The following is a 13,133-nucleotide window of genomic DNA, read 5'->3' as shown; positions in this document are numbered from 1 at the left end:
GCAAAAGATACTTCAGTATGAAAGATTTATTGCCCAGTTTGAGTGAAATAAAGATTTATTAGTGGGAGGTAAATGTAACACTTAGATAGGTAGTTTGAGTTGAATATTATAGTTACTGAGGCATTTTGGTTTCTCTTTTTAAATGCTTTATTTTTTTAAAAATGATTTATTTCAATAAAACTACTGGGACCACCAGTATTGCAGTAGGACCTGGGTAGGGACTGGAAGTACCTGGTAGGGCAGCAGCAACCTTACTACATTTTAAATAACACGTACCCTTGTGCAGATGCATTTAAACTGTGGAGATGCATTTAAGATGCATCTTACACTGTGCTGAAGGGATGACTTTTACAATGCTGCAGTAGAGTTGTACTACTTAGCTATGTTGTCTGATACATAAAATAAATAATAAATGTTTTGTATTATTTCCACAAAGGGGAAATAAGGAAATACTTTTCTTTTTACACTTCTATGTTTAAAATTGCTTTTTCTGGTCAGAAAATACTCAACTATTTGTCAGCTTTCTACTTGTTTTTATGTTTTCCGCCCTTACTCTTTGACCAGAAGATAGTCCTATTTCACTGGCATCATCACTGCTATCATTCACAGTATAATTGTGCAAGCATATTTAATGCTGGGTTTAACTTAATATATAATGCATATAATGACTATGTAGGGTAATACACATAACAGCTGTAGTTTTCTACTTGGCTAAGAAATTTCATATTTAAATATTAGATTTCTACTTCCAGGGAAATTTTACCATATCAAAAGATGTTGAAAGGAGTAATTTCCTCTGATGTTTAGTTGTCTATTTAGGGAATACAGGAGACTTCCGCCAAGATGGAGGCATAGGTGGAGACACTGTGCCTTCTCACACAACCAAGTTTAGAGACAACTGAATATTAGCAACAGAAAACACATCCAGAACACAGAAAATTGAACTTTTCAGAAGTCTTATAACAACAAATTCTTCAGCCTGACCGGTAAGAGGGGCGAAACCAGCAGCTGGCAGAGCAGGGTAGCACAGGAAAACTCGGTCAGACGGACTCAGGTGCTCGGAACCCAGGTGCAGGGTTGGACCTAGTGAGAGACCGAGCAAGTGACTGAGTGAGCGACCGACCGTGGGGAAACAGCGAGGGAGCAGGGCTGCGGGTTGACTGTGGTCGCGCATTTGTGCGCGGGTGGACAGGCGAGGGAGTGGGCGATTGGACCGGGACCCAGCAGGTCCCGCGGCAAGCGGCAGTGGAGGGCGCCGCCATTTCCCTGCTCTGACCCCACCTCCACATACAGTGTCATAACCCAGTGACTCTGAGTGGCCCAGCCCTGGTGAACCACCTGAGGCTCTGCTCGTCACCCAGCGGCTCGAAACAGCAGAGGGTGCGGCCATTTCCCCGCTCTGACCACGCCCCCACATACAGCATCACAACCCAGCGACTTGGGAGTCCAAGGCGCCGCTTCTCACACTTAAAGGGCCAGAACAGACCAAAAATGTCGCAAGAATATCTCAAAGCCCCAGAGCCCATAGATCTAAGTGATGAAGAAATAGCAAAACTCTCAGATGCACAGTTTAAAACACTGGTCATCACGATCCTCACAGAACTGGTTGATTATAGCCACAAATTAGACAAATATATGAAGGCGAAACTAATTGAAATGAATGGAATTGCACAGCACACCAATAGCAATGAAAAGGATACTGGGACGCAAATCAATGGAGTGGACCAGAAGAAAGCAAATAATGGCCAAACAGAAAAGAGTCAAGAAACAAGAATTCAAAGAAATGAGGAGAGGCTTAGGAACCTCCAGGACATCTTTAAACGCTCCAACATCCGAATTATAGGGGTACCAGAAGGGGGAAAGGCACAGCCACCAGTGGAAAACTTATTTGAACAAATAATAAAGGAGAATTTCCCCAATCTGGCAAAGGAAATAGACTTCCAGGAAATCCAGGAAGCTCAGAGAGTCCCAAAGAAGGTGGACCCAGGAAGAAACACACCAAGGCACATCATCATTACATTAGCCAAGATTAAAATGAAGGAGAGAATTCTAGAAGCAGCAAGAGCTAAGGGGACAGTCACCTACAAAGGAGTCCCCATCAGACTGTCAGCAGATTTCTCAAAAGAGACCTTACAGGCAAGAAGGGGCTGGAAAGAGGTATTCCTAGTCATGAAATCTAAAGACCTACAACCAGCAAAACTTTCATTTAGAATGGAAGGACAGATAAAATGCTTCTCAGATAAGATCAAATTCAAGGAGTTCATCATCACCAAGCCCTTATTATATGAAATGTTAAAGGGACTTACCTAAGAAAAAGAAGATAAAAAATATGAACAGTGAAAAGACAGCAAACTCACAGTTATTAATAACCACACCTAAAACAAAAGCCTAAAAGGACAGCTAGATCAGGAGCAGAACCATAGAAATGAAGATCTCATGGAGGGTTAGCAACAGGGGAGTGGGAGGAGGAGAAGGGGGGAGAAGGTACAGAAAATAAGTAGCATAGACAGTAGATAGAAAATAGATGGGGGGCAAGAATAGTATGGGAAATATAGAATCTAAAGGACTTGAGACACATGGTCATAAACTAAAGGGGGGGTAATGGGGACGGGGAGGTAGGGTGGAGGGGAATGAAGGGGGGGAATAGAACAACTGCAATGGCATAATCAATCAATCAATCAATCAATAAAATCTAAAAAAAAAGGAAATACAAAGAGAGTTTGTATTTGGAGAGAGTACAAGGTTTGAGTTAATTGAGATACATGGAGGGGAACCTAACTTTTTGATAGAGCATGATTATAAAACTGATGAGATCTATGGTGGTTCTTCATTGTAGTGGTGTTGGTATTGTGAAAGACTCATTGTTCTTTTCAGCTCTTAAATACTGCAACCATATTTCCACCCCTCCTTCCCTCTCTAGCATAAAGAAAATGACCCATTTTCTGTTGTGTATTAAATTCCTATGTTCTATAAGACTAAGTCCTGGCACTGTACCAGGAATTTCGAGATTTCTACCTGAAAGCAGTTTAAGAGATGAGGCCCTCTGTACTTGCTTATTTGAAGAATCAGTGCTAGGAGCAGTGAAGTAAATTTTATGGAACACATTTTTGAAATAGCACATATCTGAAGTCATAAGTTGATTTTCAGATTCTGACCCTTTGCTGTACACAAGCAGATAGAAATGCATGTTACATAAGTGAGAAAACTGTATGCTAATTGAGCATGATTTTTAAACCTTCAAAAATATTCAGCATATAACCTAACGTTTGAGCTTGCCAGTGTTCTTTCGTTAATGTGTTCTCTCCTGTAACTTCTAATGTACACTACGAGTAACTCAAGACCAGCTACTTTTGAATTCCTTGTTTGATTTTATTTACTTAACTATACATTACCTAAGTACATTTTAACATTGCAAATACTACCATAAATGGGTAAAAGTAAAATTGGTCTTCTGAAAATGTGTTCTGTGCTTTTAGACTTTTAAGTTCCACAAATTAAAAAATGTTTTCATTTTCATATAAAGTATCATTTATAAAGAAAATGTTCTTTTCTTGTGCTAATAATGCTGTAAGATGGAAAAGTGAAGGAGTTTTTTTCTGCTTAAAAATATATAGTTACTGAATATTTCTAGCTACATTAAAAATAAACTATGGTTTTAAACTGGAAAAAAAAGAAATGTTTTATTTAGAGAGTATATATAAAATAAAACATGAAGTACTAATGGACTTCATGCAGTGTTGCAATCATCAAACAAATGCTATACATAGTTAATTCGAAAATAAAATAAATGCATGACTGTTAAAGTAAATGGCAAACACATCTGCTGGCTTTTTCATTAATTAATAAACTAAGTATATCAAAACAGGCAAGTGGTAACATAAATGTTTTAATTCTAAAAACACTCTGATGATTCCCAGAGCTCATTAGGAGACTATTTCATTATTTTCACTATAAATTTATTAACAAACCATAGTTTTCTTATTTTGAAGCTGAAACACGAAACAAAGTACTAATTTTATCTTAATACAAAACACAACGTTTCATAAAATACCTAGTTCTTTTTTTTTTTGGTACTACCATTATGCTGTAAAAGATGAAACTGTTTTGGAACCAAAAGAAACAATAAGTATGTCAGCAAAACCAGTAAGGAGAGGAGATGAAGAGCCTCACTACTGCACTCAGCAACATGACCAGTGTTTAGGAGCAACCTGAAAATGTGTGCACTACTTACACCACCTGGTAAATCTGCTCTTCTGCTGTAACCACAGAGAGCTCTGTTTGATATCTTCTTTAATTATATACAAAGAAATATATTTAAAGAAGGAATAAAAACAAATTTTCTTTAAAACAAAATAAAAAGCACAGAAAAGTACTAACAATGGTTATTTTTTCTAAAACGACAATCTCTTAAATAAATACGGGAACAGATAAAGTACTATTTTTAATAGACCTCAGACTAAATTAGTAAGAGCACCACATTTCACAATAGAGTATGCAGATTTGAGATCTGGCATACTTCCCAAGAAAGAGCAATATGCTGTGGCACCACTCCCTCAATTTTAAAAGTTAAATGTCCACTTGCCAAAGACAGTTAGAAACACTTTCTATTTAACAGGAAAGCACTGGCGTATAAAGCCAGAAGTGCATCTGTAATATAATTTTAATAATGAAGTTACAATAACATGATTAGTATTTTTCTTGGAAAAATGTGTAAACAACTGAACCCAAATATGTTGGGTATTTCCTAATTAAAATGGCTAATTTAAACTGTTTATATCCAAGTAAAATCTACTTACAAGTGAATCTGCATCAGGGCATTCCCTATTAAAACAAACAAAGTATTAGAAATAGCCAACTATTACAACTGTCTGATAATAATACTTTATTGAAAATATTCACCTTGGTATATAAGCATAACTTTTATTTAAACTCTATAAAAATACTCAGAGAAATCATCTCATAAAGATTAAAATATGCCAAATAATTTTAAAATTCAAAAGAAAGCATTCCTGTACCCATAATACATGACCGAATAAAATACAAGTATTTTTTAAAGTATTCCCATGAATGCACACATGAATCTTATCAAGGAAGCTGTTAGTCTTACAAGGATGTCTAGTGACCTTTAATTCTTCAAGGAGACAAAGTGTAAAAAAGTTTCCTTCAGAGAAGAAAGCCTGGCTTGGTAAATAACATTTCTACAGAAATTTCCAAAACTTTTAAAAATGTCTATACTTTCAAAACTGAAGTTTAAAGTGTACTACTTTCTATAAGCTAGTCTATATAAAAATCAAAACCACCTTTTAAAAAAAGATTTTATTTACTTATTTTCAGAGAGGAGCGAAAGGAAGGAGAAAGAGAGGGAAACAAACATGGATGCAACCTGACTGGAGACTGAACCTACAAACCAGGCTTTTTGCCCTAACTGGGAAGTGAACCACAGACCTTTTTCGCTTTGCAAGACGAATTCCAACCAAGCCACACAGATCAGGGCAAAATCAGGCCCACTTTCCTCCAAATTTGTTAAATGAGTACTTAGACTTCCATTTGGAATAGTTTTCTAGTCTAATGTAATATGTAGTTCAGAACTGGTATTTTATCATTTAACTGGTAAATATGACTGGATATAATGTAAATTAGTAAAAACTTATTTTAATTGTAAAACTAAACCATAATAACCAACCTTCTCAATAAACCAAATAAAGACCTAAAAATGTGAAATTAAAGACCCTGAAACCACAAAAAATAAGGTTAGAATAATTTCTATGTATACATTTTAAAACAAATTTACAAAAACTTAGAGTGCATATTTAAAAGGCATTTGGACTAGTTACATAATCTTTAGCTTGAGGCTGATAATGCACATTATGTGAAAATGTGGCACTTTAACAGACTGAAAATATAGGCTTTATACTCACCCTAAGAGCCAATTAACAATAAAAAGCACTAAATTAATATCTAGGATAGACAAGTAATCTCCATCTACCCAAAGACTAAAACACAAACCAGGAGAGTCTACAAATTGAAGAATTTTGTTATAGGAAAATAGAATGGAATAGACTGAAGAAATGAAAAAAGAGTGAGATGACTGCACTGCTTTTAATCCAACTGAATCACCAAAAGGTCAAGGTAAATGCAAATCCCATATATCTTTCTATTTACTTAAAATCATACTTTTGAAAGAGCTTCCTTATTATTGGTAGATAATAAAAACCTATGTACAACATTTTGCTGTGTGTAATGCACACTTTTTTTGCATTAAATTTTTGAGGGAAAAGTAAGGATGCTCCTTATACCTGGGTATAGTGATTACATACCATGGGCATAATAATCCTGTGTATAATGTGCACAAAAACATGGGGGGCACATTATCCACGGAAGCACATTATATGTGGCAAAACACGGTACTCCGAGAAAATGTTCTACCAGAAAAGGTACTGTAATAATAAATTCACTCATTCTACAGAATCAAATCAATTAAGATGTTAGAACATTTCTACTTTCTACCTTTTTAAAAAGATACAGTTTAAAAATAAAAGCAAGTGTAAAAGTTCCAGTTTATTCTCTGGCTTTAAGCCAGAACTCTTGAGTCTTTGCGTTGAAATACTTGTCTGTTTGCCTTCACACAGTGGGCTCTATGAGACCTGCAGATAAAGCCCCCAGAAGAGCATACTCTAAGCAGGACACCTCTTCTACAGCTGCTAGCATTTCAAAAGCCTTCAGGCTATGAGAGGAAGTTTGTCGAGAGCCTTAGGCATTTTAAGCAAAGTAAATTCTAACATTTTTTTTTTTCCTGCCAGGAAGTGCTGAAAGAAGGAAATCACGGTGAAGTGGTTTAAGAATAATTTTCTGCCCTAGCATTCCCATTAGTAAAAATATTCCAATATCCAAATGGCCTAATGATCACATTGGGAAATTACTCATCATGAAAAATTATTTGAAAATACATATATATAAATATTATAAATCTTTTTATATAATGAATGAACTGCTGTGAAAAATATATATTATAAAAATATTTCATTTACAGCCATTTCTTTTTATAATATAGTCACTAACAGATGAACTGGTGCATTAAAAACTTACTTACAAATCAACTGTTTAGATTTCCAAATGTATTTCCAATGTTATAAAAAGAAATGAGGTTCCATTCCCCTTAGCAAAATACTTCATAGATGCTCAAAAAAGATATTTGCAGAATAGATGGTAACTATAGATATAAATCACTTTGCAACTGGTCTTAATTTGTTAACCAAATACACCACTTGGGAGAGGGGAGGAAACAGACATTTAGAATGGTAGAAATTCTGAGAAACTCAGATAAGACTATATAACTAAGTAGCAGGCAAAAACACCCAAAGCACAAATTGTTCTCTTGTGCAAATACAAGAGAGTACAAATAAGTACTCACCAAAATATTAAATCTCATGAGAGTTTTGATTATGTTAGAGAAGTACAGATTTTGAACAAATTTTCAGCCCGGTCAATGAATCACTTTAAGACATTTACTTAGTGTCTCTTCGATCCAAATGGGTAGAGTAATTATGAAAAGAAAAAATTCTTAATTCCAGTTTGTCTCTGGACAAACAGCTCAATGACTGTTAACACCAGATGTATTTTACAATCACACAGGCTGCTTTAAACAAAACAAAACAGAAATTATGCTGGGGCCTCTTGCCCAAGAATATGAATTGGTCTGAGATAGGATATGGCATAGATGTGTTTATTTTAATTTCCCAGGTAGTTCTAATATGTAGTCAAGCTAGCAAAACCTCACTTACCTAATACTAGTTGAAATTCTTTCATGATAAATTATATATTCTTTGCATACTACTTTCCTATTTTCGAAAAAGGTAAATCAAATGTACACTCCATCCTCCATCTAAAAATGATGGCTAGTATAAATGTTCAAACATGTTATTGCTTTTTTCCCTCCCACATTTAACATTTTCCACTTAGGCATACAGATAGTCCAACTTGATACTCTTTGACTGATACCCTATAGTGTACAGATACTCCTTGATTCATGATGGGGTTGTGTCCCAATAAATCCATTGTAAGTTGAAAATAATGTAAGATGAAAATGCATTTAATACAATAGGCTACTGAATGCAGTAGCTTACTTAACCTAGCCTACTTTAAATGTGCTCAGACACTCACATTAGCTTTCGATTGGGAAATTATCTTGAGTTTCATCTCAAGAGTATTTACCTTCTTCTTCTCACCAGAGGCAGGAGACACAGATGGGCATTTTTGTAGACATGATAGGATGCAGAAACACAAAACAATATATCTAAAAAACACTGGCATCACTGTACACTATTGAGTACCAGTTATTTAATCTCATGATCTAAGGACTAACTGGGAGCTGCAGCTGGCTGCCACAGCCTGACATCACGACAGAATGTTATACTGCACATCTCTAGCTGGCAAAAGGATAAAAATTCAAAATTCAGAGTCAAATTTCTACTGAATGACTACCACCGTCACATCATTGTAAAATGGAAAAACTGTAAGTTGAACCACCGTTAAGTCAGGGAACATCTGTACTATGTTGCTAGTGTCTCTGGATACTGTATTCTGAGCACATTTAAGGCTAAGTCGTGATGTTTGGTAGCTGTACTAAAAGCATTTTCGACTTCCTGTATTTTCTGTTATGACAGGTTTATCAGGAGGTAACCCCACTGTAAGTCGAGTAGCCTATAACATAAACACTATGTCCCTGCATGGTTAGAGTTGCCTAGAAGGACTTTCATCCAATTGTTGACTGTGGGTTTTTCTTGCACATCAAGACTTAGAAAAATTTTTAGTTTTCCCATGTTTTTAACATTTTAAAATATGCATATTATCTTACAGAGTATCTTAAAAGTTTCCACTTTAAGACACTAAAGCTTTCATCTTAAAATTTTAAAATAAGTGAATACTTTTAAGTAAAGCCAGAGAAGCTGGCAAATGTATTTAGGAAAGTTTGTATTTTTCAGCCCTCAGACATATATAATTTGAGTTATTTTCAAAAGAAACTTTCCTTTTTCAAATTCAAAACAGTATTTTAATTACTTACAACAACAGAAAGGACTTTAACAATATTTAATATACTTACACAGACTCTGCATCCTTTTCCTTTTTAATTATTCCTGGCAAACCAAATGTCTTTCTTTTTCTTGGTTTTACACCTTAAAATAAATGTGTATTGTTACAGAAGCACAACTGTTCCTGATATATTTATTAAATTTACAAATACATCTTATACCTTGACACACAATTTACTCATTAACTGTTGCTACTAAATTTGAATGAAAGAAATAAATATTTATTGCTAAATCCTAATATTTAAATCAGAGTTATAGTCTGTTTAGACTTAAATTAATGTAACACAGCGCATTATTCACCCAAAGGTTTTAGAACATTCACTCAATTGATGAAATTCTTTTTTCTTTTCTAAGTATTCCCTAAGTCACATCAGGCAAAATAAGCATTTGCAGATATCTTAAAACTTCCAAGAAAGTACGCTATTCACTATATTAGATTTTATTATGAATACAAGTCAAATCATGTTTCCTTTTTGGAGGGTCACAAAGGAGAAATATGTTGTTTTAAATAAAAAGACACAACAGATCCACTAACAGTAATAACATGGAAAACTTATAATATGGCATTCATGTTATATCTAATATAAGCAATGTTCATTTATGGATCCTACCATAAATGAACAAATATAATTTTTGCTATGCCCAATAGGGCAGTTCTTTCTACTCTTCTTGCATGACAAATTAAGGTCTAAAGGTCAGTCATGCTATTAAATTATTGATGGAATTCAGCACTTAAAGCTTACCTGCTTACTCTATGAGAACTAGAGCATACCTAAGCTGACTTCTCATCTTATAGAAGAAGAAATTCAAGGGTACTTTTGTTCTCCTTTTTTAAAATCAGTGGTATATAACTAGTAAACACTGTAAGCCAGGATTATAATTCAGGTGTCTCAGAATAATGTCCTTGTATTCAAGCAAAACAAACTCCCTAAACCATACATTAATACAGCACATTATAATATTTTAAAAATCAAATACAGTTTTATTTTGAGTATTATTTACTATCAACATTTTATAATAACAAAAGCTGAAGTACAGAGAATTTAAATCATTATTGCTCTCAAAGAGCTAGTAACTATAAGAAGCGTAGGCCCCAGAGCTCCTGACTACTCCAATAATAACCTTGCACACAAGAGCAAACCATTTCTCTAAATTCTTACACAGGTCTTAGAAAAATCAGAACTTGGCTTTCAAATTAAATCTAGTTGCTCACAAAGTAAGATATATAAAATATTATGAAAATAGCAGCCATCTCTTGGGTTTCATACTGTGAAAAACATGAACTTAAGTAGAGTGTGGACCCTTCCTCAAGTCAAAGCATCGCCCATCTGAATGATGGTAATATCAACATTAATGCATAACCTCATTAATTACTGAAACATTATCTACTATAGGACAAGCACTATATATTATGCAGTAATGAGCTTCGCATTTATGACATTGAGTGTCAATGAGGAAAGTAATGTCAATGTGTATTTGAAAATAAGTGCACTTACATTCAACTTTCAAAATGTATATTCTAACCAATAATAATCTTTTCAGCTAACCTACCATTTATTTAGTAAGCAAAGATGAGATTCTGTAGGCCTTCAAACAATACTCAGATTTTTTCATCATTTCATACACATGCTGACACCAATGGAAAGCAGCCCCTCTCTACTTTTTCAATGAACAGAAGACATTAGCTAATTGCCACACATCACAGCTGGTTAACTTACCTTCAACTGCACTAGCAGGATCACATTCTTCAAATTCAATAAGGCCTAAAAAAATATATATGTATATATATGAACTGCTAGTTTAAAAATAAAAGCTGGTAGAAAACAATCAAATCAAACCCCATTAAAATAAAGCTGATCCTTAAACAACATGGATTTGAACTGTGAGGTCCACACTTACATGGATTTTTTCCCACTAAATACCTTTGCTGTTTTTGATTCACAGTTGGGTGAGGGTCAACTGTATGCATTGATCTATACCACTTTGTACAGGGGGACCTGCGCATATATACATTTCGGTATCCTTGGGGGTCTGGGAAACAATCTCCTGATGAATACCAACAGACAAGTTTCAGGGGAGTAAAGCTATATACAGATCTTCAACCATGAGAGGGTCAACACCACCAACCTCCATATTGTTCAAGGGTCAACTGAATCTTTTGAAATGTTCTGAAATGTGTTTCAGTGCCATGTGATAATATTAAAATATGAGCAATAAATTTAAAAATCAAAATAATCCTAACAGTTTTAAAAATGGAGACTAGCTTATTAATACGATCATAATTTACAGAAAGCCCTTTATATACAAGGTCTATCTGGAAAAAAGTCCAGTCGCTGTTAAAATTACAAGAATGGTTTGCACAAAATTGATGTAATACGCATGAGTGAATGATGACTTCAGTGTACTAGTCAGTGGGGGTAGTAGATCCTCTTGAGTGAGCACGTGTACTGTGTGGCTGTCACATCAAAAATGACTGAGCGAGCAGAGCAATGAATCTGCATCAATTTTTGCATTAAGTGTGAACATTCCTCCACAGAAGCTATTCGGATGATTCAGAAGGCTTTCAGGAATGGTGTAATGAATGTGGTGCAAATGACAGTGTGGCACAAATACTTTAAAGATGGTCAAGAATCTGTTGGAAATGATCCACATTCTGGAAGGTCTGCAACAAGCAGAACATCTGAGAATGTTGAATATATATGGGCTGCAATGAACAAAGATCAGCAACTGACAGTGCGAGAACTTGAAGCTGATCTGGGGATTGCAAAAACTGCTGTGTCTGAGATTTGGATGCAGGATCTTGGCATGAAATGTGTCATAGCAAAATCTGTTCTGTGGCTTCTGCTACCAAAGCAGAAGAAACACTGTGCTGCAGTTGCTAATGACTTGATTCAGACCGCTACCAATGAACCAGATTTCCTCAAGCAGGTCATAACCAGAGATGAATCATGGGTCTACAGCTATGTTATAGAAACAAAGGCCCAGTCATCCCAATGGAAGCTGCCTGCTTCTCCACACCCGAACAAGGAATGCCAAAGTCGCAGCAAGATCGAAACCACATAATGTGTTGTTTTGACTGGGAAGGTGTCCATCACGAGTATGCCCTTCCAGGCCAAACAATTAATGAGGAGTTCTACCTCAATGTTCTTTGTAGGTTGAGAGATGTAATAGAACCAACAACAGCCATGGCTGTGGGTAACTGGTGATTGACTGCTTCATCAGGACAAAACGCCTACTCATGCATCATGTGTCGTGCAGAGTATTTTTCTGAAACACCAAATCACCCAGGTGACTCAGCCCCCCTATGACCCAGATTTGGCACACTGTGACTTCTGGCTTTTCCCCAAACTAAAATCACCTTTGAATGGAACAAGATTTCAAATCGTTCAGGAAAATATGACGGGGAAGCTGATGGTGATTGGGAGAACTGTGTGAGGTCTCAAGCTGCCTACTTTGAAGGGGACGAGGATCATTGTCCAGTACAAGTTTTTATCTTACAATTTTCTATTTCATATTACATGGCTGGATGCTGGACAGATATAAAAATATGTCTAGAAACACTTTGATATCTATCACCTTAGCAGATATAGCATATATTCTTTGAAAACTTTCAGGCACCTTTATATATGTGAAAATACTAAAGGAACAATTTTATATTGTTCCTTAACAACATAAAATTAATCCCTTTAAATAAAATTCTACTGCCCCCCTCCACAAAACCTTTTTCCTATACCAATGTAATCTTCATGGCTTTTCTCTTTATCTTTTCTAAACCTACCCTTAAAATCCACTTGAAATACGAAAATGTCCAATAAAAATAAACTATTCAAAATGAAATTTTAAAGTATAAGATGTCAAATCCTTTCAAATTATATATATATTTAAATTTTTTAAATGAGTACCATCCACCCATTCATAAGCTTTTCTAAAAAGATCAGAATACTAACAGTTTGTGGTATAATAAAACTAGATATATCATTTAAAAAAAACATTAAGTTATGCATGAAAAAAGATGTTCTCTTCAAATAGCATATGCTCCACATG

General features: G+C 35.1%; 1 protein-coding gene across 2 annotated transcripts in view; it reads right to left on the bottom strand.

Annotated features, from left to right (window-relative positions):
* The window catches only part of FCHO2 (FCH and mu domain containing endocytic adaptor 2), a 125,398-nt gene that overhangs the window by 44,804 nt on the left and 67,461 nt on the right, over nucleotides 1-13,133 (bottom strand). For both annotated transcript variants that reach the window (XM_053657232.1, XM_053657231.1), the window contains exons 9-11: nucleotides 10,808-10,852; nucleotides 9,101-9,173; nucleotides 4,797-4,821 (exon numbers count right to left, since the gene is read on the bottom strand). In XM_053657232.1, coding sequence (XP_053513207.1) covers nucleotides 4,797-4,821; nucleotides 9,101-9,173; nucleotides 10,808-10,852 — 143 coding nt within the window. The remainder of the gene's footprint in view (nucleotides 1-4,796; nucleotides 4,822-9,100; nucleotides 9,174-10,807; nucleotides 10,853-13,133) is intronic.

The sequence above is a fragment of the Artibeus jamaicensis genome, unplaced genomic scaffold (genome assembly GCF_021234435.1).
Source record: "Artibeus jamaicensis isolate MK-2021 breed Jamaican fruit bat unplaced genomic scaffold, CSHL_Jam_final scaffold_369, whole genome shotgun sequence".
Classification (NCBI taxonomy): Eukaryota; Metazoa; Chordata; class Mammalia; order Chiroptera; family Phyllostomidae; genus Artibeus; species Artibeus jamaicensis.
Note: the sequence above shows the minus strand (reverse complement) of the source record. Positions and strands in the feature narration are given on the sequence as shown.